Source organism: Ceratotherium simum, chromosome 40 (genome assembly GCF_057802395.1).
Source record: "Ceratotherium simum simum isolate JZ-2026a chromosome 40, ASM5780239v1, whole genome shotgun sequence".
Taxonomy (NCBI): domain Eukaryota; kingdom Metazoa; phylum Chordata; class Mammalia; order Perissodactyla; family Rhinocerotidae; genus Ceratotherium; species Ceratotherium simum.
The window spans coordinates 9,404,072-9,427,025 of record NC_141939.1 but is presented as its reverse complement, the minus strand read 5'-3'; the positions used below and the strand labels follow the sequence as shown (position 1 = coordinate 9,427,025).

General features: G+C 43.8%; 2 protein-coding genes across 4 annotated transcripts in view; one reads left to right on the top strand and one right to left on the bottom strand.

Moving 5' to 3' along the window:
- The window catches only part of TMEM182 (transmembrane protein 182), a 76,791-nt gene extending 74,638 nt beyond the window's left edge, over positions 1 to 2,153 (bottom strand). For both annotated transcript variants that reach the window (XM_087426306.1, XM_087426307.1), the window contains exon 1: positions 1,991 to 2,153. The gene's annotated coding sequence lies outside the window, so the exon portion shown is untranslated. The remainder of the gene's footprint in view (positions 1 to 1,990) is intronic.
- On the top strand, positions 1,829 to 22,712 carry SLC67A2 (solute carrier family 67 member 2). Of its 2 annotated transcripts, none has more exons than XM_087426304.1 (6): positions 1,829 to 2,005; positions 6,270 to 6,357; positions 7,553 to 7,596; positions 13,266 to 13,395; positions 16,218 to 16,370; positions 19,569 to 22,712. In XM_087426304.1, exons 1-6 carry the CDS (start codon positions 1,847 to 1,849, stop codon positions 20,357 to 20,359), a joined length of 1,365 nt encoding a protein of 454 aa, XP_087282430.1. In that variant the 5' UTR covers positions 1,829 to 1,846; the 3' UTR covers positions 20,360 to 22,712. The 2 variants fall into 2 exon arrangements, with proteins under 2 accessions (XP_087282430.1, XP_014647073.2); XM_014791587.2 differs by having other exon boundaries at positions 16,161 to 16,370.
- The last annotated feature ends 242 nt before the right edge of the window (positions 22,713 to 22,954 follow it).

Genomic DNA, 22,954 nt, shown 5'->3' with positions numbered 1-22,954 from the left:
TTCTTTGTCATTCATCTTCCAAGTCTGCTACATCTAGCCTAACTGTGAGATATTGCCCATGAACAGTGTACTTGATTTTTGGCCATCCCTTACTCCAGGTAAAGTGAACAACCAAAGTGCCACTTGAAGTTACGACTAAAGGTAATTTTCCTTCACCATTATCCTTCAGTCACCCTTATGTAGTACTGCAATGCTACAGCTGTCTACTTTCAGGAGGTATGAAAATATCATGCGGATATATTTGTAAACCAGCCTCAAGTTTTTTCCATCAACTGGTTGTAAGGAATTTCCCAAGAGGCCAAGAGGATCTCCAAGGTCCCTGTTGATTATATATCAGCAGAGCCTTTCAATTCTTTTGGTGTATAAGCAATTCCTCCAAGGTCATAGCGTCTATTTGCCTGCTGGAGCATGCTGAGATTTTACCCTAGCTACTTATCTACAAAACCACAGTCCGTGGTTTTGATAGGTCTTGAGGAACATGAGTATCCTGCTTCAAGGCATCTACCCCAGATAGGGTAATTACAAAATTTTCAAGCACAGGAAGGCTAGTTTCCTCAGATACAGAAGGACAAGCCACTACTAACAAACAGGCTCAGAGTGACTTATGGATTCAAGATTGTCAGTTTCATCTGGACCCAACCACATGTCTCCATTCTAAATTTCAGGATCTCATTCTTTCCTAAACAGTACCATACCTTTCACATGAGAAACTTCGCAACATTGAATTCAACAGATGATTTAATTCAGCAACCTGCACAATTAAATGGAGATTTTCATCAAAATATCAGTAAAATCTGACTTTTCTTGATACCAGAGCAAGAGAGGAGTAAGTGACGAATTAAGCTCTTGAATAAAAGAGGGACAAGTAACCATAGTTAATATTTATTAAGTACTCACCATGTGTGGGGCTCAGCGCTAACGGATTTAGACACACTATTCGGTGTCATGCACCACTTACTTCCTTTCATTGCACTCAGAACAAAACCCCAAAGCCCTGCCACGGCCTTTCAGGTCCTGAGTGACCTGCTCTCCCGCCTACCTCACTCTCGGTTTGTTCAGCGAGTTTCAGCCGCATATATCTCCTTTCAACTCTTCTCAGCTTCATGTCCCCTCTCCCAAGCCGCCTTCCTCGAGCCGCTCACTCCCCATCTCACTAGTCTCCACCTCCAGACCCTGGTTTCTCATATAACGTGTCGCGATATTTTAATTTACTGCGCGTTTTTATTCTTTTACCTATTGTACGTTTATTTTTATGTATCGTACGTATTTACTGTGTGCTTATGAATCCTCCGGGAAACCGTACCCTCCACTCGGGCCGAGACCACCTCGGTCTTGTTCACACTGCAGAGCACCCGAGTGCTCCCCAAACATCTGCAGAAAGCCTCACCACCCTGTAAGGGCAGTCCACAGTATTTCCCCCTGCTTTTCAAGGAGGCAAAACCGACGCTGGGAGGAGGCAAATGAACGTATTTCAGGGCAGTCAGAGCCCACCAGTGCCCTGAGTCGGCGAGTCTTGCAGCTGGAGCTGGCCCCACCAAGGACGACCCCAAACTGCGGTGAAGCGCATCACAATTCGCTCCCGCCCTCCGCCGACGGCAGGGACAGCGGGGTCTCCACCCGGAGGAGACGTGGAGCCTCGTCGTTGCCCCCGCACCAGCAGCGCGTCCCCCCGGGCAGGCGGCGCCCCGCGTCCACTCCGCCCGGGGCGCGAGCACGCGGCCGCGCCGGGCCCGCGGCGCTCCCTCCGCGCAGGCGCACGCCGCCCGCTTCCGCTCGGGGCGGGGCTGGCGCGCCCGGGCCGCGCTGGCGGCGGCCGCCGGCGCCCGAGGGCCCTGCGCGCGTCCGCATGGCGCTCGGCAGCCCCCGCGGCCCGGGCGCGGCCCCGGGGCTGGCCTCCGCCGCTCGAAAGCCGCGGCAGGAGCCGAGGCCGGGGGCCGCGGCGGGGGCTCCCGGGGCTGTCCGAGCGCGCCGCCTCCTGCTCTGTCTCTACCTGGTGGGCTTCTTGGTGAGTGCTGGGCTGCACGCCAAGTGCTGACTGCGTCCGGGACCTGGGACCCAGTGAAGGGTGTTGTGTCTTGAAGCTCCGGGGTGCTTGTAAGGCCCGCCCGGGGTGGGGAACCTGCGATCTGCCTGGTGGTCCTCCTACCTCTCAGGCCGCCTCTTGCCCCCTAACCCCCTCCCCTCTGCAGCTAGCCACACCCCGTTATTGCCACCCCGCCTCCGCTCGGGCCCAGGCCAGGCGCCGCCCCTCCCTCCCTCCCTGTGGCTTGTGACGCTCCCGCACCAGCCGCAGGTGTGGCTCCTTGACCCAGGAGCCGTGCTCCAGGGTGACCCAGGTGTTAGCAGCTGTAGCAGGTGCAGCGCCTGCCGGGGCGTCGGGGCGAGCTGGGGAAAGCCCAGTTGTCAGGTGGCTGCGGTGCGGCGGGAACCCACAGGGCTTTTTACTAGGCCAGGTCGGGGAAGTCGCTGTTGATGACCCCGCTTGGACAGAATTAGGCACATTTTCATTATGGTTTCTGGTAGACTGGGACGTTTAAAAATGCAAATCGCAATGAATTATGCACACCTGCCTTTCGACAAACTGTATATTGCACGATGCGGGTTTGGTTTGGTCCGGTCATGATTTGTGTGTGTGTCCTGGTTTAATAAGGACAATTATTATCACTTTTCCGCGTAGAATGAAAACTTAGAAAGCTGAGTGTATGGTAGGGTAGGTCATCCATCCATCCATCCATTCATTACTCTTAGAATTTCTGAAAACCTGCTATGTGGTTGGTGCTGTGGAGCACCAATCACTGTAATCCACAGTCCCTGCCCGCAAGAACTTACAACTTTACTAGTAAGTTTATGTTGGTAATTCATGGGCCACTATCTATGAGAACCCTGGACCACCTCTTCACTCCTCTCTGTCCAAGTCTAGGCTGGTTCAGTTGCCCTGTTGTGAGCTAGTCCAGGTTAGGACAGAATTCGGATGAGGACCCAGTAGGATTTCGTCTTTGCAGGGCCTGAGACTGTATCTTGAGAACAAAAAGAGCTGCTCAAGTTATTTGTTGGTGCGAGAAGACTGCCTGTTGAGGCTGTTAAGAGAGTCCCTGATGGCACTGGCAAAGAGGAATTATTGTTTTCTGTCCAGATGCGGGTTAAGACCACTGCTTCTCCCCAGTCTGATGCCTCTAGAGTTTGGATTCGGAGCCATGCTTAGCTAGGAAAGGAGTAGGGGGCCAGTCTCCCTTTCCGCTCCTCAATGCAGGGTGTTCCACAGTCTGTAAAGTTTTAATTTGACTTACTAGTTCCTACGACAGTGATGAAAGCATAGTGACCAAATCACTGTGGGATCTCTGCCTCCAGGTAACATTGCAGACCACCCCCAGGCTCATTGCCTTTGAGTTCAGAGCCTGGCACTCCTTCTGTTCCTTTCATCTTTTTCTTAGTTTAGTCTCAGGATGTAGGTGCCTCTTCCACTTTCCAGGCTAGTCACCCAGAATTCAATACCAGGGAGTGTGTGTGGTTCTTCAAATTTGGAAAGGATGTTGGCTGCCATCCCCACTCTGGTAGGAGATGCAGACCCCAAGCTACTGCTGCCCGACCTCAGATGGTACTACCCTGTGGTTCTGCCAGATGAAGAGGATTTGGTCCTCACCTGGAAAGTCCATACTAGGGTTCCTAGAATTTTGGAAACCAACATGACCTAGAATTCAAAATAGTTAATTTGAGTTTTACAATAAAGCAAAGAAATTCACAGATCATTTTGTTATGGTTGGCCTTCCAAAGCAAATTTGAATATTCAAAGCTTCTCATCTGTTTTCTGTGTGCTGTGCACATGGCGAGTATAATCTAGCAAGCCTGATGTATAATTTTAATAATTTATTCAAGAGAATCATTAGGTCTCTAATATCTTAAGGGGAAAAATAAGATTTCCCAAAAGTTAAAAGAGAGTAGGAATTTTTTAAATGGCAAATGTTGTAAGCAATTAAAATATATGCAACTTTGGATATCCTTGAAGGATCTAATGGCTCTTTGTTAGGTAACATCTAAGGAATATTATACATAATTTAGTTATAATTTTTAATATATTAAGAGATGTAAAGACCCCTCAGACTTTTGGGAAAAAGGTTTCTGATTGGGAGGGGAAGGGAACAAGATTAAAGAAGTCATTTGCCAAAATATTCTGGTTTTAGCTCTTATCTGTGCTTCCAGGTTTGAATTTGTTTAGGAAGGAAGACAAAGATGACCCGTTAGGCCCTTTTTGGTTAGCATGCTAAGATGCTGCTAAGATCTATGATTTCAGTCCCTTTTTTCCTCAAGATTCCTGGTGAGATTTGAATTCCATTTCACCAGCTTTAATCAGGTGATAATTTTTTTTTGAAGTAATCTACTAATCAAGAAATATTTGGGTTCCTATCCTGTAAAAGGTCCTGAAACTTTTGAATGTATTCATCAGTTCTCATTGAGAGATGTACATGTTCCCTGAAAGGTTTAAGTGGCCCCCTCTGACCTGATTTCTTTATAAATGGTTACAAGCACACTACCAGTTGTGAAATTCAGAGTGCTCAAAGAGGGTGGTTTTGAAGATGATACCAGATTCAGAAGAGAGGAATTGCCTTTTATAGTAAAGAAGACAGTTTTAGAACAGAACTTCCTGAGAGGCAAGAGCTAGTAGCTGGCGTCCTTGGAAAAACATATTTTTCAGGCTCACAAAGTGCTAAAATAATGCTGGTCATCAGTTTTAAGATGATGATCTTAAATGGCTTAGTCTATATTTTCGTATTTACCTTCCATAAATTTCAGCCTATCTACTTAAATATTTATCTCCCATCCTCTATTTAGAATAACTATTTGAATATTAAATGACATATGGTACTGGGAATTCTTTTGGAAAAAAAATTTTTTTGGACAGTTGAGTTACCTTTTCTGAAAGATCCAGAAAACTCAATAGGTAGCTGATGTATTTAGTCTTTTAAGTTAAACAGAACATCAGTAGGCTGATGGGACAAAGCTGACAGTAAAGCCCAAAAGAAATTGACTTAGACCCACAAGAAGTTTTAAGTAGTGTTAAATTTGAAATAGTAAGCCATAGTTCTGGTAGTGTAAATTTATGAGGTATTTAAGATTACTGAGTATTAAATATATGGCCATCTAAATATGTAACCATGGAAAAGGGCCACTGAAAAGAATATTTGGAAGTTCATGTTTCTATAATTAGGTGAATGGATAGCCACCAAGAGAAGTGGGGAGCAAAGGATTAATTGTGGGCCTGAAGAAAATATGTTTTTCGTGCATATTCTTGCTTTCTGTTTGACTAGGATTATAGGAAAAGGAATTCAGGTCTAATATGAAGAAAACTGTGTGTATGCAATGTGTTTTTCTTCTCCTAAACCAGTTGTAGCAGGTAACCAAGGTAAGTAGAAATGAGAACAATCATAAAGGAAAAATTAAGTCTTTCTGTTAACTCAAATACCTAGCAAAAAGGATCAGGACTTATCCCCAGAACTGAAGAAAAGAGAAAATATGTTTGAGCTTCTATTTTTTGTGAGACCTTTCTCAGCCATCTTAATGTTCCTCATATTTCTACCAGGCAGATAGTATTATCCCCATATTTTATGAATGACGGGACTGATACTTGGTGACATTAAATAACTTTGCAAGGACACATGCCTAGTAAGTGCTGGGGCTGGAATTGAGACCTGTCTGACCCCAGAGCCCAGGCACTTGCTGTGACTTACTGCAGAAGAGTGGCCTTCCCTCAGCACCCCAGCCTTTTCTCTCCTTCCTGCTGTACTGTGACTTTCTTTTCAGGTAGCATTACTTTGTAAGGCCACAAACCACAGATTAGTTGCCTTCCCTAACTCCAGGAGGAAATTCATCTTATTAAACAAGAGCTGCTTTGCCAAGAAATATGCCATATCCCTACCTCCTTTCACACTTCGTTACCCACAAAAATTTTTTTTGTTTTTTCATTTGAAGAACTTCTGTAGCACATCCTCCTTGAATATTTTAAGGATCGATTACAAAGAAGCTAAAGTTAAAATGGATTCTAGGTCGGGGTGATCCAGCCATTTACAAGTGGCAGCTGTTATAACACATGTATTTGGATTCCTCGATAAGTTTAATCTGATGAGTACAGCATACTATAGAATACAGTTATGATTTCTTGTTTGCTCAACATTTTAGGTATTGGTTTTATTTTTAAAATCAATTTATAATTAGGATCACCACTTTAAAAACACCTTCGGTTTCTAACTTGAGTTAATCAGTGTTTTGTTGTTTAGGATTTGTTTGGTGTAAGCATGGTTGTCCCTTTATTGAGCCTTCATGTCAAGTCTCTTGGAGCAAGTCCAACAGTTGCTGGAATTGTAGGTGAGTGGTTAATACTGCACATCTTGAAAATGAGCACTGAATTTTAAATCCCCTGAGCTAAGTACCTAAAAACAAATCAGTCTTATAGTGAAATATGATCCAAAGGCAAATTGAAAATGGGATAAAATGAATTTTCAGAACACTTAAAAGTATTACCCTGGAGCAAATGTAATTCATTCTTTCCTCGACTGCCTGTGTTCAGAGAGGTTTCCAGGTTTAGCAGATTCCCCGTGCCCCATGGCACCAGTGACGTCACAGGCCCTCCTTGAGCCTCTCCACCTCCTTGAGCTGGCTGGGTATGGACTCCGGCCTACAGGAACCCCTAACCTAGTGTGAGAGACCAGAGAAACGTAATCTACAGAAATCATACCAGGCAGGAATGGGATGAGCCTTGGTAAATCGGTTGCAAACTTCCTGCACCACCACCACATCTTAGAGAGTGCAGCATAAACTCTCCACCTGTGCAGCGTAAAATCTCCACTGGAAGTCTTTGATTTACGAAAGAGGCAGGAAATAGCGGGGGTTAGGACTATGCTAATTAATGAGAAATTGTTAAGACTAATAGCCCTTGATCATTCACAAGCTAGATAAGCAAATGTTGTGGGACAGTTTTGTACACGATATTTGGTGAGTCCTGCCATGATTTGTATTTCCCTTGAAAAGTACACTTGGAGTTATACTGGACCACCCAGTAGTGTGAAGGTTTTTATGAGAGCAGAAGGGACATGTTATAATGGAGGTAGAAGCACTTCATAAAACTTTGTAAGCTCTTTATAAAACTAAAGCATTTTATAAAACTGTGACATGTTAGAGATGTATGAGATAATGTTAAAACTTTAAGACTTAGTAGAATTTATCTAGGATTCAGATTTCTGCTCCCCTGACTGCTCTGTGCAGTCCTCTCAGAGCCGCACGCTCCTCACGCAGTGGAAGAAGGACTACCCCTCAAGGTGACCCTTGCCTTCAGTCTCTTTCCTGCTTACCCTCAATTTTATTTTGAAGGCCTTTTATTAAAAGTTGTATGACTTATACTCTTCCAACTGAAAAAAAAAAAATCGTGGGGTAATTTCCTTTAAAAGAAAATGGTCTTTTTTGGCTAATTTTTTTCTGTTAATTTTTGTGTAATTGTTACCACATTAATCCAGCTTTGAGATGGGTCTGGATGATTTATTGATGCTATTGCTGTTTTTTGCAGGCTCCTCCTATGGTATTTTGCAGCTCTTTTCTAGCACAGTGGTGGTGAGTGATCTTCCGTCTGGCATCTGGAAAGCATAATCGTACACCTCTGAGGGCCACTCATTGGGAGTAAAGGGAGGGCTTGAGGTTTCCCGAAAAGGAGATGTGTGCGTGATTGGGATATACGGTGTCGTTAGGTCAAGAAGGGTCCTTCAGTCCTCTCTCTTCCTCATTTGACATCTGAGAAGGCATAGGCCTGAGGGGTTAGATGGCTTGTTCTGGAAGGAACACATTGAGTCAGAATGAGAACCTGCTTTTTAAATTTTAACGTGTCCTTCCCATGATTCCATGCAAACTTTTTACTAGGAGAAAAGAATATAAACAAAAGTTATTACTAATTTTGTTTTTTTCAATTAATTGACGATAATCAAATCCGTCCAAACTTCTAGGGTTCAATTTGAAGTTGAGCATTTTGAACTATATGGCTTATTCATTATAAAACTTAAATGCATAGACAGAAGGAGCCATTTGAAGTGGTTGGTTGAATATGGACAACGTGAAGTAGAAAGACCCAGAACTGGTCTCATCACTTCTGCTTCTGACCACTCAGTTGTCGAAATTCAGAATCCTTAACTGATCCGCCCGTTCTCTCTCCTTTGTGCACTCCACTGTGGCCACTCTGGACTCGAGACCTTGGCATCCAGTGGTTCAGGGAGTTCAAACAGAGCAGTCAGTTTAGTCCACGGATTGATCAGCTGTGACCTTGGTCTAAAGAGCTGGCCGGTATTCTCACAGTTAGTGAATAGGACGCACAGTGCTGTGTTTCCCAAGAGTGGTTTGCTTATAAAATGTGTTTTAAAATATAAAAGAAATTTGGTCAGATTCCATAATGAATTCTTAAATAAAATAGCTGCTCCCATATTTATCTGTTTTAAAGTCTTCTAGGTGTAAAATTTGCATATCAGTAGTAGTTTTATTCTCATGTAACCTTTACAATGACCCAGCAAAGTAGTTTGTTATCTCCCTTTTATATAGGAGGAAATTAAGACTCACAAAGCTTAAATAATTTGGTGAAGTCACCTAATCTCAGAATCTAGACTCTAAGCCCATATGTTTTTCCTAAAAGTCAGCTGTCATTGCCTTGATGCTCTAAAAAAGTAAAAAGTTAACGAGTGTCAGGTTGTACAGGAGACTAATGCACTTGCTGGTAGGGCAGGGGTCATAGTTCGTATTCTCTCTTGTGAGAGAACAATTTGGGCTACATCTTAGTAAACGTCTTTTCTGTTTTATTTGGAAACTTCTACCGAAATATTTGATATAGGTGTTTATATTAGATCAGTTAATTCACAGTGTATTTTAATTATTCAGGTGCCTTTCTCCTACTGGCTTCTGACCTCCCTGACGGTAAAGACCAGGTTTGATTTAGCTGTGTCTATCACTGTCATTTATCAGAGCACCTGGCACATAGTAGCATTTTATGAATGTGAATTTTTATTGCCAGCTGTGGCCAACTCTCTTTTTCAAATTGATCCTTTGCTTTGTTATGCTTGTGCTTACGAAACATATTTCATATGTCTTGTAGCTGTAATTTAATGAGAGCCTTCCTTAGAAATCCTTCAGATAGAGGAATGCCTAACTAAAATTTCCTTTTTAACCAATACTTTCATAAATACGTATTTTAATTATGTTTCATAAAAACATTTTAATTTTAAAAACAAATCTTTATGAAGAAAAGATGTGCTATGTCAGATTTGGCTAATATTTTTTTAATATATGTATTTTAATAAAAATCACCACCATTTATTAAGTACTTATGTGTCAGGCCCTGTTCTGAGCACTTTATTACATTTAATCGTCATAATAGCTAGTCTCAACCACCTATCTGGTGGTTATGGGTCTTTAATGACTCGTTTTATATAAAGCACATAGCAAGTGTTGAGGGGGGAGAAGAATCTCTGAGGCACATACTATTATTCCTATTTTACAGATAGAGGAACTGAGGCATAGAGCGCTGCCTCTGTATCTCATTACAGTAACTAATATTAGCTCTGTGGTGTGTGTAGTGATAGGAGTTCAGAGTTGAACCCAGACAGCCTGGCCCAGGGCCCAGAGTGTAACCACTAGGTTATATATATCGCTGCCCTGTGAACTAGGAGGCCAGTGCCCTCTTACCTAGATTGAAAGAGTGTGGAGAATTTCAAAAATTCATTGAAATGAAAATCGGGTAAAAGGATTGATGACATTTGTAGAAGGATGACACTATTTTGGGATTTACCCTCAAATGTGGAATTTTGTTAACAGCTTATGTCCTTATGTAACGAGATCTTTTGGGTCTTTAAGAAAAAGATACACACATCAATGAAAGTTGGGGGAGGACGTGAACAAGTGTAGTTGGCTTTTGGCAAAGAAACGAGGCCGGCTCAGATTACCTGGTTAGTTGGCGAGGGTGGAGAAAGGTCATGAAACGTCACTGAGGAATGAGGGAAGCCGGATGAGGATGCAGTATTGCCCACCTTGTAGCCAGGTGCAGGCACGGGGCCATCCAGGCTGTCTCCCAGCACTGCAGACCCTGTTGTTGACCCATCTCAGACAATGCTCCATCACTATTATAGCGGTGAGCATTTTTTATTTTAATGCAATTACTTTTTTATGAAACAGAGCTTCACCCAGAGCCAGATATATGTAAAATGGGTCAATGTGGAGACACTGTAGGTAAGCTGGGCTTGTCAGTGAGGCTGGTGTCCATCTGCCTGCAACAGAGCACATCCAGAGCGTGAAGAGACAGAGTGAAGCTGACAGCCCAAGGCTGTCCACGTGTCTGAAGTGCTGCTGGAGACCCAGGCTCCTGCCGTCCTCCTGCTCAGCCGTCCTTAGCTAGATGGCTGCCCCACCTCCAGCACTGTGGGAATGCTCTCAGCAGGAAAAGGGAAGGATGAAGAGGAAAAGGCTGTTTGCCACTACCCTCCCCACCTCTGAAGAACTTTCTCAGAAGCCTCACCCAGTGACTTCCGGATGCGGCTTCGTGGGTCAGAACTTTCAGCCTGCAAGGGAGGTTTGTTTTGGTTAAGCACATTGCTGTGGAATACTGAAAAATAGGTAAGTAAAGAATGATCTAGAAAGGCAGCCCTGGAGCTCTGCTCACTATGCTGCCCTTTATCCCCTGAGGGAGGTATCTCTGACCACAGCACCCCCCTGCCCCAGGCCTCCATGCAGCACACCATCTTTCTCTGTCTTTTTCTTCCTCACTGGCTTGTGCTTAGGTCTTCCCTTGTGTGCCTCTCAGCTTCTGCTCCTTGTGGGCTCTGGCTTCCTCTCTGTGTGCCTCGCTTTCAGACTCTCAGAGAGGCGCTGAGGCGCTGCTAGTCACCCACTGGGCGAGCTTCACCCTGGGCTGCCTCTGTGTGTTACCAAACCTCATTACTTGCAACAAGAAAGGTTCAGAAGGGAGCCCATGCCTGACAGGACTCTGAGGCTTCCCAGATGTGGGAATTATAACTGGCAGACTTAAATATAAGACCTGAAACCATAAAACTCCTAGAAGAAAACATAGGGAAAAAAGCTCCTTTGACATGAATCTTTTTAACAGCTTTTTGGATATGACACCTAAAGTACAAGCAACAAAATCAAAAGTAAACAAGTGGGACTACATCAGTCTAAAAAACTTCTGCACAGCCAGGGAAACCATCAACAAAATGAAAAGGCACCTTACAGAATGGGAGAAAATATTTACAAATCATATTTCTGATAAGCAGTTAATAAGATCCAAAATATATAAAGAACTCATACAACTCAATAGCAGAAGAACAAATAATCCAATTAAAAAATGGGCAAAGGACCTGAATAGACATTTTTTCAAAGAAGATATTAAACTGGCCAATACGTACATGAGGATGCTCAGCATCACTAATCATTAGGGAAATGCAAATCACAACCACTATGAGTATCTCCTCACACCTGTTGGAATGACTGTCATCAAAAGACAAGAGATAACAAATGTTGGTGAGGACATGGAGAAAAGGGAACCCGTATGCACTGTTGGTGGAAATGTAAATTGGGGCAGCCACTACGCAAAACAGTATGGAGGTTTCTTAGAAAATTAAAAATAGAACTACCATATGATCCAACAATTCCACTTCTGGGTATATATCAAAGGAAATGAAATCACTATCTCAAAGAGATATCTGTACCACCATGTTCATCGCAGCATTATTTACAAGAGCCAAGACATGGAAACAACCTAAGTGTCCATCAACAGATGAATGGATAAAGAAAATGTGTGTGTGTGTGTATATATATATATAGTGGAATACTATTCAGCTGTTAAAAGAAGGAAATCTTGCCATTTGTGACAACATGAGTAAACCTTGAGGGCATTATGCTAAGTGAAATAAGTCAGATAGAGGAAGATGAATACTGTATGATCTCACTTACATGTTGAATCTAAAAAAAAAACCCCACCAAACTTATAGAAAAAGAGATCAGATTTGTGTTTACCAAAGGCAGAAGTGGGGGTGGGGGAATTGGAGGAAGGTGATCAGAAGGTACAAACTTCCAGTTATGAGATGAATAAGTACTAGGGATGTAATGTACAACATGATGACTGGAGTTAACACTGCTATGTGGAATATTTGAAAGTTGCCAAGAGAAAGATCCTGAAAGTTCTCATCACAGGGAAATAAAAAGCATTCTTTTCTCCTTTTTTGGTATCTATATGAGATGATGGATATTAACTAAACTTACTGTGGTAATCATTTCAAAATATATGTAAGTCAAATCATTAATGCTGTACACAAACTTATATAGTGCTGTATGTCAGTTATATCTCAATAAAACTGAAAGAAAAAAAATAATGTGGGAAACATTACATCTCAGTGGTAATCAAAGAAATTCAAATTAGAGCAATGAGAAATCATTTTAATCTATCAGATTGACATAATGATAAAATTCACAATCGTCAATGATGGTGGGGAACAGACTCTTAAGCAAAATTTTAAAAAGGCAAATTTTAAATGACATGGAATGATGTTCAAGATGTATTGTTAAATGGAAAAGCAAGTTACAAAATAGAGTGTACTGTATGACCGTTTTGTTAAAAGTATACCATGTAGGGGCCGGCCTGGTGGCGTAATGGTTAGGTTTCTATGCTCTGCTGTGGTGGCCCAGGGTTCACAGTTCTGATCCCAGGCGTGGACTGATGCACCGCTTATCAAGCCATGCTGTGGTGGTGTCCCATGTAAGGTAGAGGAAGATGGGCACGGATGTTAGTCCAGGGCCAATCTTCCTCAGCAAAAAGAGGAGGATTGGCAACTGATGTTAGCTCAGGGCTCATCTTCCTCACACACACACAAAAAGTATATCATGTAAATTTTGGGATTATGAGGTATTTTTATATTCATTTTGTTTTTCAGGATTTTCTAGTTTCTAAACAGTGAATATGGTTACTGGGGAGTTGAGCTGCATAAAGTAACAAGAATGAAGACAAAAATGAGGCTTTATAAATTATACTTCACCATTTCTCCAGCCATTCTTAGCTACCAGATCATCATAGATGCTTTCTTTCAGTATCTTAGTCTTTTTTTGGCTAAAAATGACATAACAGAATTGAGCATCTAAGGATCTTAAACCAAATTCCCTGATATTTTCCACTTGGTCACATTTTGGGGGCATTTCCATGGTGGTGGTGGAGATTGTACAGTGAGTCAAAGATTTTCGCTGTTCCTTTCTCTCCTCAGGGTTGCTGGAGTGATGTGGTTGGAAGACGGTCGTCCTTGCTGGTGTGCATTCTGTTCAGTGCCTTGGGTTATCTTATTCTTGGAGCGTCTACCAATGTGTTCTTGTTTGCCCTTGCTAGAGTCCCTGTAGGTGAGTTCTTGCCCCTGTGTGTGTGTTTTCATTCCAAATAAATCAATTATATGTATATTTGAGGGAGCCTGTCCCTGCTTGCCAATGCCTCTTTGATTAGAGTTTACGTAAAGAGAGTATAATGACAATAGCGATTATACCTGTAACACCAGCAGCTGCTGTTGATTGAGCACTTAGCATGTCAGGCTCTGCTGACCAGTCCTGAGCTACAAACCAAGTACCTGACAGAGCCTGGAGCCCTGGGCGGCTGTCAGTGGGAACAGCTCTGCTCCTGCAGCAGGACCTGTCTCCTTCCTGTTGAGCTCTCTCCACATTCAGTCAGTAAGAATTTGTTAAATATTTTTGGCCGGCACTATGGTTTCCTTCTCTCCCTCGGCGAGCTTAGAACTTTGACATTGGCTCCCTGACTTCAAATTGAGATCGACCGCTGTAGCTCTCCTGAAGCCTTCTGTAAATCTGACTGTTGCTTGCTGGAAACGCTGGGATTACGATGCAGTGGCTCAGGGTTTAGTTTTCTGTTTCCAGACTGGTCTTGAATGTTTGTACCATTTTTGAAATAGCTTTTATTTTGTCCATTCATTGAAACATTTTCTCCATTCTTTGAGACACTGCCTGTGAATGCCGGTTGGTGTGCGGGGTAGGTGGTTACCATGGAGGCTCTTCGTTCTCTCTCTGCCTTTCTTAGTGAGTAGAGCCCGGGAGTTTCAGTGTTTCTTTCTCACCTTCCTCATTAGAGCGCTGATAGACTCTGCTCCGCTGCTGGACAAGTTTGCAGCACTGGGCCTCTGCCCACATTCAGTTAAGCTGTTTGTTTTTAACTAACCCCAGAGGAACAGAGCATGGCATAAGTTGTTTTAACATGCAGTGGGTGATCAGCTTTTTTGGGATTTCTGCACCATTTCTGTGACATGCATACTTACTCTGAAAGTCCTTTGGGTTCACCCTCCAAAGTTCACGCTGTGTCTTTGTTGACTTAAGAAAATGCTTACGAAGGTCTTTGCTTTAAATGTGATCAGTCATCCTAACAAGCCCCACTACCACGCACAAAACCCAGCTGATAGCTGTTCCATGTGCATCTCACGTTGAAGTTATTGTATGTTCTCAGTTTGAGTGGCGATGTGTGTTTCTATGGTATGATACACTCCACCCTTCAGTGGTACAGGTGAGATGACTAGAACCCACATTTGTTACAAAATAGGTAGAAATTTATGGGCAGGATTAAAATGTTTTTACGTAATATGAATTGAGCCTTGTTTGAGTCGTGATGGTTCTGTTATATGAACATCATACCCTTTACCAATAGGAGTGCTATACATACAAATTCTTTCTTGCCGTTGGAATCTCTACAGTGTTTGGTGGTCCATGAACATGAGGGAGCCCTGGGGAGCTTTGCCAGGGTTCTGCTGAATAATGTCCGTGGTAGGTGTAGGTCCTTGTATCCTGAAAGCGAGCCTGAGGTTGAGGTGCCAGAATTAGACACATGGTTTTCCCCTCCTCTCTCTGTCCACCAGCCCAGCCTCAGAAGGGCAAGAGAAGGCTAGTCTGAGTTGCTCACGGGACTCTCTTACCACAGTCCTCTTCCCTCAGGTGTGCAAGGTGAACCCAACATCAATATCATTTCACAAATAATCACGGAATTCCTATAAGATCTCTTAGGAATCGTGTTCCAGCGCAATCCTTTCTCACATTTAAGGAAATAGATCTAAAGAGAGTCAGTCTACCTAAGTCCAAAAGGGACTTATAAATTTGCTTCCCAAAGAGGCTGGTTATCAGGCAAATACCCACTCTCATTTTGAGGGAAAGCTGGGTATAGAACCCAGGACTAATGTGCTTAAGCACCCATAGGCATAGTGATGTGCAGAGCAATACTTCCTTCAAGGAGATCACTGGAAACCATTGTGTCGCATCATGGTTAGGAGCAATTCAGGCAGACCCACCAGCAGCATTTATTGAGTTCCTACTGTGTATTGATCAAGATAATGGGCAATCTTTGTTACCAGAAATCATCAGTCTATTTATGAGTGTGTTCGTCCAGCATATGGGTGTGTTGGTGCACACGAGTCAAATACATCAGTGGAAGTATCAGGAATATAAAGTTGTTACATACACTTTAATCTCTTTTTAAGTCATGTCACAGCTTTCAGTTTGTGTAGTCAGCAAATTCACAAGCCTCTTGCTAATAGAAAATCAGTTGGTATTGGTTCGATGACCATGTCATCATATTTTGATATTTTTACTCACTCCCTATCCTTTTTCCCTGCTCTATTTCTCTCCATTGTACTTACCACCTTTATATATATAAACACACATACATATACAGGCTCTGTGAGTACAGGGATATTTGTCTTATTTTTTGCTCTCTGTTCCTTGCATTATCCTCAGCGTGAGAGTCAAGGTTAGTGCTGGACATACAGTAGGCATCAGTAAATGTTTATTCACTGAGTAAATGAACAAAGAAAGATAAATCTCTATATAGAAACCGCCATGAATTGCACTTGGATAACAGGGAGGACTGGAGATACTGGGACGTCATGATGAGAGGTGGGCAAGCTGAGGGTTCAGGAGCTTGGTTACCAGAGATGAAGTGACCACCTAGAGTCGTGGGGCTGAACCAGGAGTCCAGTCACGGTGGGATGGAACCTGCAGGCTGTAGAGGTTCAAAGAAAATGGAGCTCAGGTCAGGGATAGAGATGAAGTGCAGGATGACAAGCGAGATACTTTTGATCTGGAAAATGTTAAAGAGCATGTTTCTTGTCCCCTTGCAGGTATTTTTAAACACACTCTCTCCATTTCAAGGGCTCTGCTTTCTGATCTGGTTACAGAGAAGGAACGGCCACTAGTAATTGGACAATTCAATACAGCGTCCAGTATGGGCTTCATCTTGGGCCCCATGATCGGTGGATATCTTACTGAATTAGATGGTGGATTTTATCTAACAGCCGTCATCTGTTTTTCTGTCTTCGTTCTCAATGCTGGTAAGTTGACATTTAATCGTGACAAGATTGTTTGGTTTATACCTTCATACTGCCCAACCTACCTACTTTTCTCTTATCTCCTTACAATTTGTTTTTCTTAGAATAGGCACACTCATTTGGAATTGAAAGTTGGACCATGCTGTCTCCTGCTGCAGACCCCTCGTGACTGCCCGTCATGCTAAAGCACAGCCAGCATGGTTGTGGGCGGCCCCTCTCTCTGCCCCCCGCCATGTGGTCTGGCCACTCTGGCTTCCTGGTCAGTCATACGCATGCCAGGCTTATTCCCACAGGAGGGCATTGTAATTTGCTCTTTCCTCCACCTGCAGCATTCTTCCCACACATCTTTCCTGGCTCTTCTTATCATTCAAGTCTCAAATATGTGCTTCCTTAGAGAGACCTTCCCTGATCATTTTGTCTAAAGTCAAACTTTCTTCATAGCACTTCTGAAATTATTCATTTGTTTTCTTGTTTATATTCTGTCTGTCCTTCCCCCTCAAGAAAAAACCCCATACAATTAGAAAGTAAACTCCACAAGGGTACAGATTCGTTCACTGCGGTCACCCCTGTGCAGAACAGGCCAAGCATACAGCCGATGGTCAATAACATTTGATGAATAGGGCCGGCCCCGTGGCTTAGCGGTTAAGTGCGCGTACTCCGCTACTGGCGGCCCGGGTTCGGATCCCGGGCGCGCACCGACGCACCGCTTCTCCGGCCATGCTGAGGCCGCGTCCCACACACAGCAACTAGGAGGATGTGCAACTATGACATACAACTATCTACTGGGGCTTTGGGGAAAAGAAAAAAAAGGAGGAGGATTGGCAATAGAGTTAGCTCAGAGACGGTCTTCCTCAGCAAAAAGAGAAGGATTAGCATGGATGTTAGCTCAGGGCTGATCTCCCTCACAAAAAAAAAAAATAATAAAATAATAATAATATTTGAGGAATAAGAGAGTACATACAGGACTGTGAGCTCCTAGGATGCAGGACCAGTTTCTTAAAGCAAAGAGGATGAGCCTCTTTGCCCAGAGACTGGTACATGGCCAACCCTTTAAACAACTTTCTAAACAAGAATATTCATGTTGTTCAGTTTTCCTTAAATTTGATGATATTCTACTTTACTGCAACTTTTTGAATCTTCATATTCAAGGCTCCACGTTGAGCAATGAATTCCATGTTGGGTTAGGATATCAGACTCAGGAAGCAAAGTTTGTGAGTTTAATCTCAGTCCTCATAGGAATACTTGTGATTTTCTGCCAGTTTGACCTGTAGCTTCAGCCAGGAGGTGAGGTGTGATGGAGTAATGTAAATCTAGATAAAATGCCTTCAAGCACATGACCACCTGGTGTGGCCAGGAACCTTCCCACATAAAGGAAGGTACCTGGATGTGATATCACTGGAAGTCGGAAGTTATGGAGTTCTTCCATATTCTTATATTATAGAGTTCTTGTATCATGGAGTTCTGTTTTGGATTCCCTAAGGACAGTGCTGTTGAATATTTTGCCCAAAACTAAGCCTGTGAAGGACTCTGAGTTGGTTAGGAATGCATTGTGCTGCAAGTGTTCCCAAGTACAATGGCTTCAAGTAATGGGGATTTCTTTTTCCCCATTGAGAAAATAGTGGGGCAGGCAGGCTGAGGTTGATGCAGGGAATAGCAGAGGAGGAGGAGGAGAGTGGCAGGGCTGGACGCAGGCGGCGTCTCGCAGTGGGCCGCGGCCTCCCCGTGCAGTGAGCACAGTGGATTGCTGTGTGCTCCAATCCTGCCATGCTTGTCTCCTCGACATTTGCTGCTGTTCCTCAACTGTTCCATCCCTTTAGCTTCTTAGGGCCTTCCTCTGATCTGCCACTTTGCCTGACAAAGGCCTTTCATGTCTTTTTTCCATGATTTCTGTTTTTGTGGTTAAGAACTGACTCTGGAATACAACAGACTTGGGTTCAAATTCCTACTTTGCCACTTTTTAGTGTGGGCCTTGGGCAAGTTGCCTCAGTTTCCTCATCTATAAAATGGGGTAACAAAACTCATAGACCTGTTATGACAACTCTAAGAGGTTTTGCATATAAGCAGTTGACCCCATTGCCTTGCATTGGTAAACACTCACTAAATGTTAGTTGCTGTCATCATTTTCATTTTTATTATTATTTTAATTACACTCTTCCTTTTAGTCCATCAGCAACAGTTCTTTCACATTTTATCAAGATTCTGTGAAATGTCCAAGAACCGTTTTAAAGATAAGAACAGATGAAAAGTAAGGCCTGTGTTCTCATCTGGTTAGTTTTCCATCATGAATTGGTGCCTGGCTAATAGTTTTCTTACGTTATATTTGGAGACAGCACATGCACAAAACAGCATGAACAGCATTGGGTAGCCACTGCTCCAAGTTGAACTTAGAGCTGGAGGACTGAAAAACCAGCAGGGATGAGTTTGGAAAGATGTCCAAGAATGGCAGGCTTGGATTTAGTTTCAAGAAAATTTGGGGGCATGGCGTGGTAGGAGGTCATTCTGCTTGGATGGCAGATAAAATAAAACGACTGAGGAAGGACAAGCTGGTCACGTGAGGGCAGAGGTGGGATTATCTGAATAGGATCAGAGCTGCTGACTTGTGCACGTCACACCTCAAAACCTCTGGGGGTGCCGTCTTCCACCTAGCGCTCACCCTGAATCTAATTGCCTCTTTACTTGGCCAAACTCCCTTTTAGATGTAAATTCCTTGAGGGCACAGATTCTGTGGGCCTTGTCTTGTTTGTTGATATATTCCTAGTGTTTAGCACAGGATTTAGCATTTAGAAAGCATAAGTATTCAGTATTTGGGTGGATGAAGGATAGGTGGTGAATGGATGGGTAGGCAGATGGTAGATAGAATTAGAAAGGTAATGAAGCAACGAATTTAAATGTAAAGCATAAGAATTTAGATATGAAATGATGGGATAGAGGAAACCATCATAGGCTCTTGAGCTGGACAAACAAGTGAATATTTTGTAGTCTAGATTTCTTAAGATCAATAGCAGAATTCTGATATCGAGATGGAGTATAAGTCGCTGTGGGAATGGTTAAAAACTGGTTCAGAAATACAGATTAGTAAATTGACTAATACAAAAATACAGAATAGTAATCTAATACACATAATTGCCTATCCCGCATGGAGAGACTGCGTGAATTCAGTGCGTTCAGCCTGCTTGAACAGATCCTGTGCCATTTTCACAGGTCTCATTTGGCTGTTTCCATGGAGTGAAGTAAAACTCAACAGTACAAAGAATGGCCTGCCGTTGAATAAGAACCATGCACTTTTGGGCGAGAGACACTGTGAAGTGCGGGAAGCGACCAAGCCCCGTGGGCCCCCGGTGAGTGGGAGGACGGCTCGGCTGCCCTGGGGGGACGTCGTGGCAGCGTTGCGGGGCCTGAAGCACCTGATCTTCTCTGAAATGTGGGACATATTTCTCATGCGCCTGCTGATGGGCGTGGCCATCATGCTGTACCACAGTAACTTTGTCTTGGCCCTCGAGGAGCGCTTTGGGGTGAGGCCCAAGATGACGGGCTACCTCATCAGTTACAGCAGCGCGCTGGGGGCCCTGGCTGGCTTCGCCCTGGGGCCCATCCTGCGTCTGTACAAGCACAACTCCAGGGCGGTCCTGCTGCACTCCAGCGCGCTCACCTTCACGCTGCTGCTGCTCTACTCCACGGCACACACCGTGGGCGTTGTCGTCTTCTCCTCCACTCTCCTGTCCTTCACCACCGCCATTGGCAGGACTTGCATCACCGACCTCCAGCTGACCGTGGGCGGGGCCCAGGCCAGTGGCACCCTCATCGGCATGGGGCAGTCTGTGACGGCGGTGGCCCGGGTCGTCGCCCCCCTCCTCTCAGGACTGGCCCAGGAGGTTAGCCCTTGTGGCCCCCCCAGTCTGGGGGCTGCCTTAGCCTTAGTGGCTATTATCATAATGTCACGAAAGAGACCTCGCTATGGTGGTGATGGGAGTGATAAAGTAAAAAGTGAGTAGAGTGGATTTGGACAACACCAGGAAACAACCCGAGTGTGTGAATGAGGGGCAGAGGCCATGGGGAGCAGGGTGCTTTGGAAAGGGTGGGTGGTGTCAGTGAAACGATTTACTTCCACGTGGGTGTCCTTTGTTGGTGGCTTCCAGCTCAGCCTTCAGCTCTGCATTTAGGCCTGTGGGGTGATCGCAAGTCACAGTGGCACAGACAAAGGTTAGGATTGGAGCAAAGCTTTGCCAAAGGGGAAGGTATTTTACGTTTACCTAAAAGTCTCCGCTTCCCACCTGGGCCAGTGAGGTTAAAATTCTTAATAGGAAAAAGCTACCAGCTACATGATAGAGAAAGAGCGCTGGGGTGACAGAACATGATATTTATGCAAGAGGAGAAGAGCACACAAGGATTGCCCCATTACCTAAAGATAGAGTAACCCATTAATAAAATGCTGATCAGCTGGGACACAGGTTTCATGTTAAATTCCATAAGCTAAGAGGGAGCTTTTCTGCCATCAGAATCCTAGAGATTGAAGAAGCTGCTTTGTTAAAACCAGCCTGTGGCTTTCTCGAGTCCTAACAAGGTTATGATGCTAGTCCCACCCGGGGAGCAGGTTAAAAATCAGATGCCTGGCCTCACCCCAGAGACTGATTCCATGGGCCTCGGTCAAGCCCAGGAGTCTAGTGTATTTAGTAAGCACCACTTGCATGGAGGTCGAAAAAAGATCATTCTGAGACAAACTGGTTTTGATTAAAGGAAAAGCCAGAGACTTGGTGGTTTTTATTGACAGCTAACTCAATTTGGACCGTCTGTTAAAATCATGCACAATGTTACACTCTCCCCAGCTCATAGCAGTTACACGTCATAACAGGAGAAACGGGTTCCTGGGGCCTGTTCCCTGTGTCCGTCCGTCACCCCTGAGGCCCACACTGCAGAGGACTGAGCTCGTCAGTCTGAGCGGATCTGCCTGCAGATGGGCCCTGGTGATCTGCTCCTGGAAGCCAGCGCTACAGCGGACTGCATCATGCTGGTTGTGGTAGAACCCCGGGGGACAAGCCAGAGCACAGGAATGCTTCTAGGATGAAGGTTTTATGCAGAGTAAGAGAGAGTCAGGTGTCATGTGATATCGGTGTCACTCTACAGTGTTTTCTGTTTTAAAATCATTTCCTTTATTTCTTTTTACTGTCACACCTGCAGACAGAAGAGCTGTGTTGATCTACAGGGAAATGTTTTGGAGTACCTTTTCCTAGGGCTAAACTGCCGCTCCAAAAGGAGCCCACCAGGGGCCAGCTGAGAGGCCCAGTGAGAGTCAGCATGGACTCCCAGGGAGGCGTTTGCAAGGCACTCGCTGACCATTTGGGTGACAATCAATTATTAATAAAAATTATTTAGGAGCTGCCTCTCTCTTCCTCATGCAGACTACCAAAGGCCACATTCCTTTCCGTCCTCGTAATGAGTCCACTAGGATATCATTCCTGTTTCCAACCTAACACATAATTGTAAATGGTATTTTAATTCACTAATTTGTTATAACTTTAATACTTACTGTATATAAAGCAGAAAAAATATTTCTGTAGTTTTAGTTGTGTGGGGGGTAAACTCAAATATTTGTGGTAAAGAATTAAATGGAAGTTTGAAAATTGTCTTTTTCCTATCTAGCTACAAGAAACGTATTAACTTTTTATTAAGTGTTGTAATTGTGAACTTTTATACAAGTGCTAGGTGCTTTTAAAGTGACCAAAATATGATATAAAATGGCCTTGCCCTTAAGGAGCGTACCAAATTGTGATGGAGGTTAGACTCAAAAGGAGAATAAATAATCAAGGGTTTATGCAACAAAGAAGGATTTCAGAAGAATTTCTCCAAAATTTGTCTTTTCTTCACTCTCAGAAGAGCTTTCTTAGAAGCTCTTAAATATAGCCATGTTTTATTTTTAAAATCATGGCACTTTATTTTTGAAGTTAAAAAAAGCCTATAAACTTAATGAGGCTTTATAATTAATCATACATTAATATTAAGAAGTGAAGATGGATCTTAGTATAGAGAACATTTTTGTTATTTTCCACTACTGATTTTCGTGTTCATGGGGTTTTCTTTTTTTAGATAAATATTTTCTTATAGTTTCTCTTAAGCAGTCTAATGTGTTTCTAGTCAAAGTGTGGTCTGGGGACCAGCAGCGTCAGCTACCCTGTAGCTTGTTAAACACGTGGGACACTCAGCCCCACCTCAGACCTGCTGGGGGCCATTGTCACGAGATTCCTAGCGGCGTCGCCTGCACAGTCAAGTTTGAAAACCACTGGCCTAATGGACAGTATTTGTATAGTTTATGGAATATGATCTCAGGGAAATTAAATCTGCTCAACAAAGTTTGTGTTGTGTTGTTTTTTAAATTGTCTTGAGTGACTCCTATTATGGGCCGGCCCTGGTGGTCTAGTGGTGAAGATTCAGCGCTCTCACCGCTGCGGCGGCGTGTTCGTTTCCCAGTCAGGGAAGCACACCGCCTGTCTTATCAGTTGTCATACTGTGGTGGCTGCGTGTTGCTGTGATGCTAACAGCTATGCCACTGGTATTTCAAATACCAGCAGGGTGACCCATGGTGGACAGGTTTC

Coding starts and splice junctions, on each gene's coding strand:
- SLC67A2 (XM_014791587.2), top strand. CDS start 1,847: ATGGCGCTCGGCAGCCCCCGCGGCCCGGGCGCGGCCCCGGGGCTGGCC. Junction 7,597..13,265: donor TCTTTTCTAGCACAGTGGTG/GTGAGTGATCTT, acceptor TTCTCTCCTCAG/GGTTGCTGGAGTGATGTGGT. Junction 16,371..19,568: donor TGTCTTCGTTCTCAATGCTG/GTAAGTTGACAT, acceptor CCATTTTCACAG/GTCTCATTTGGCTGTTTCCA.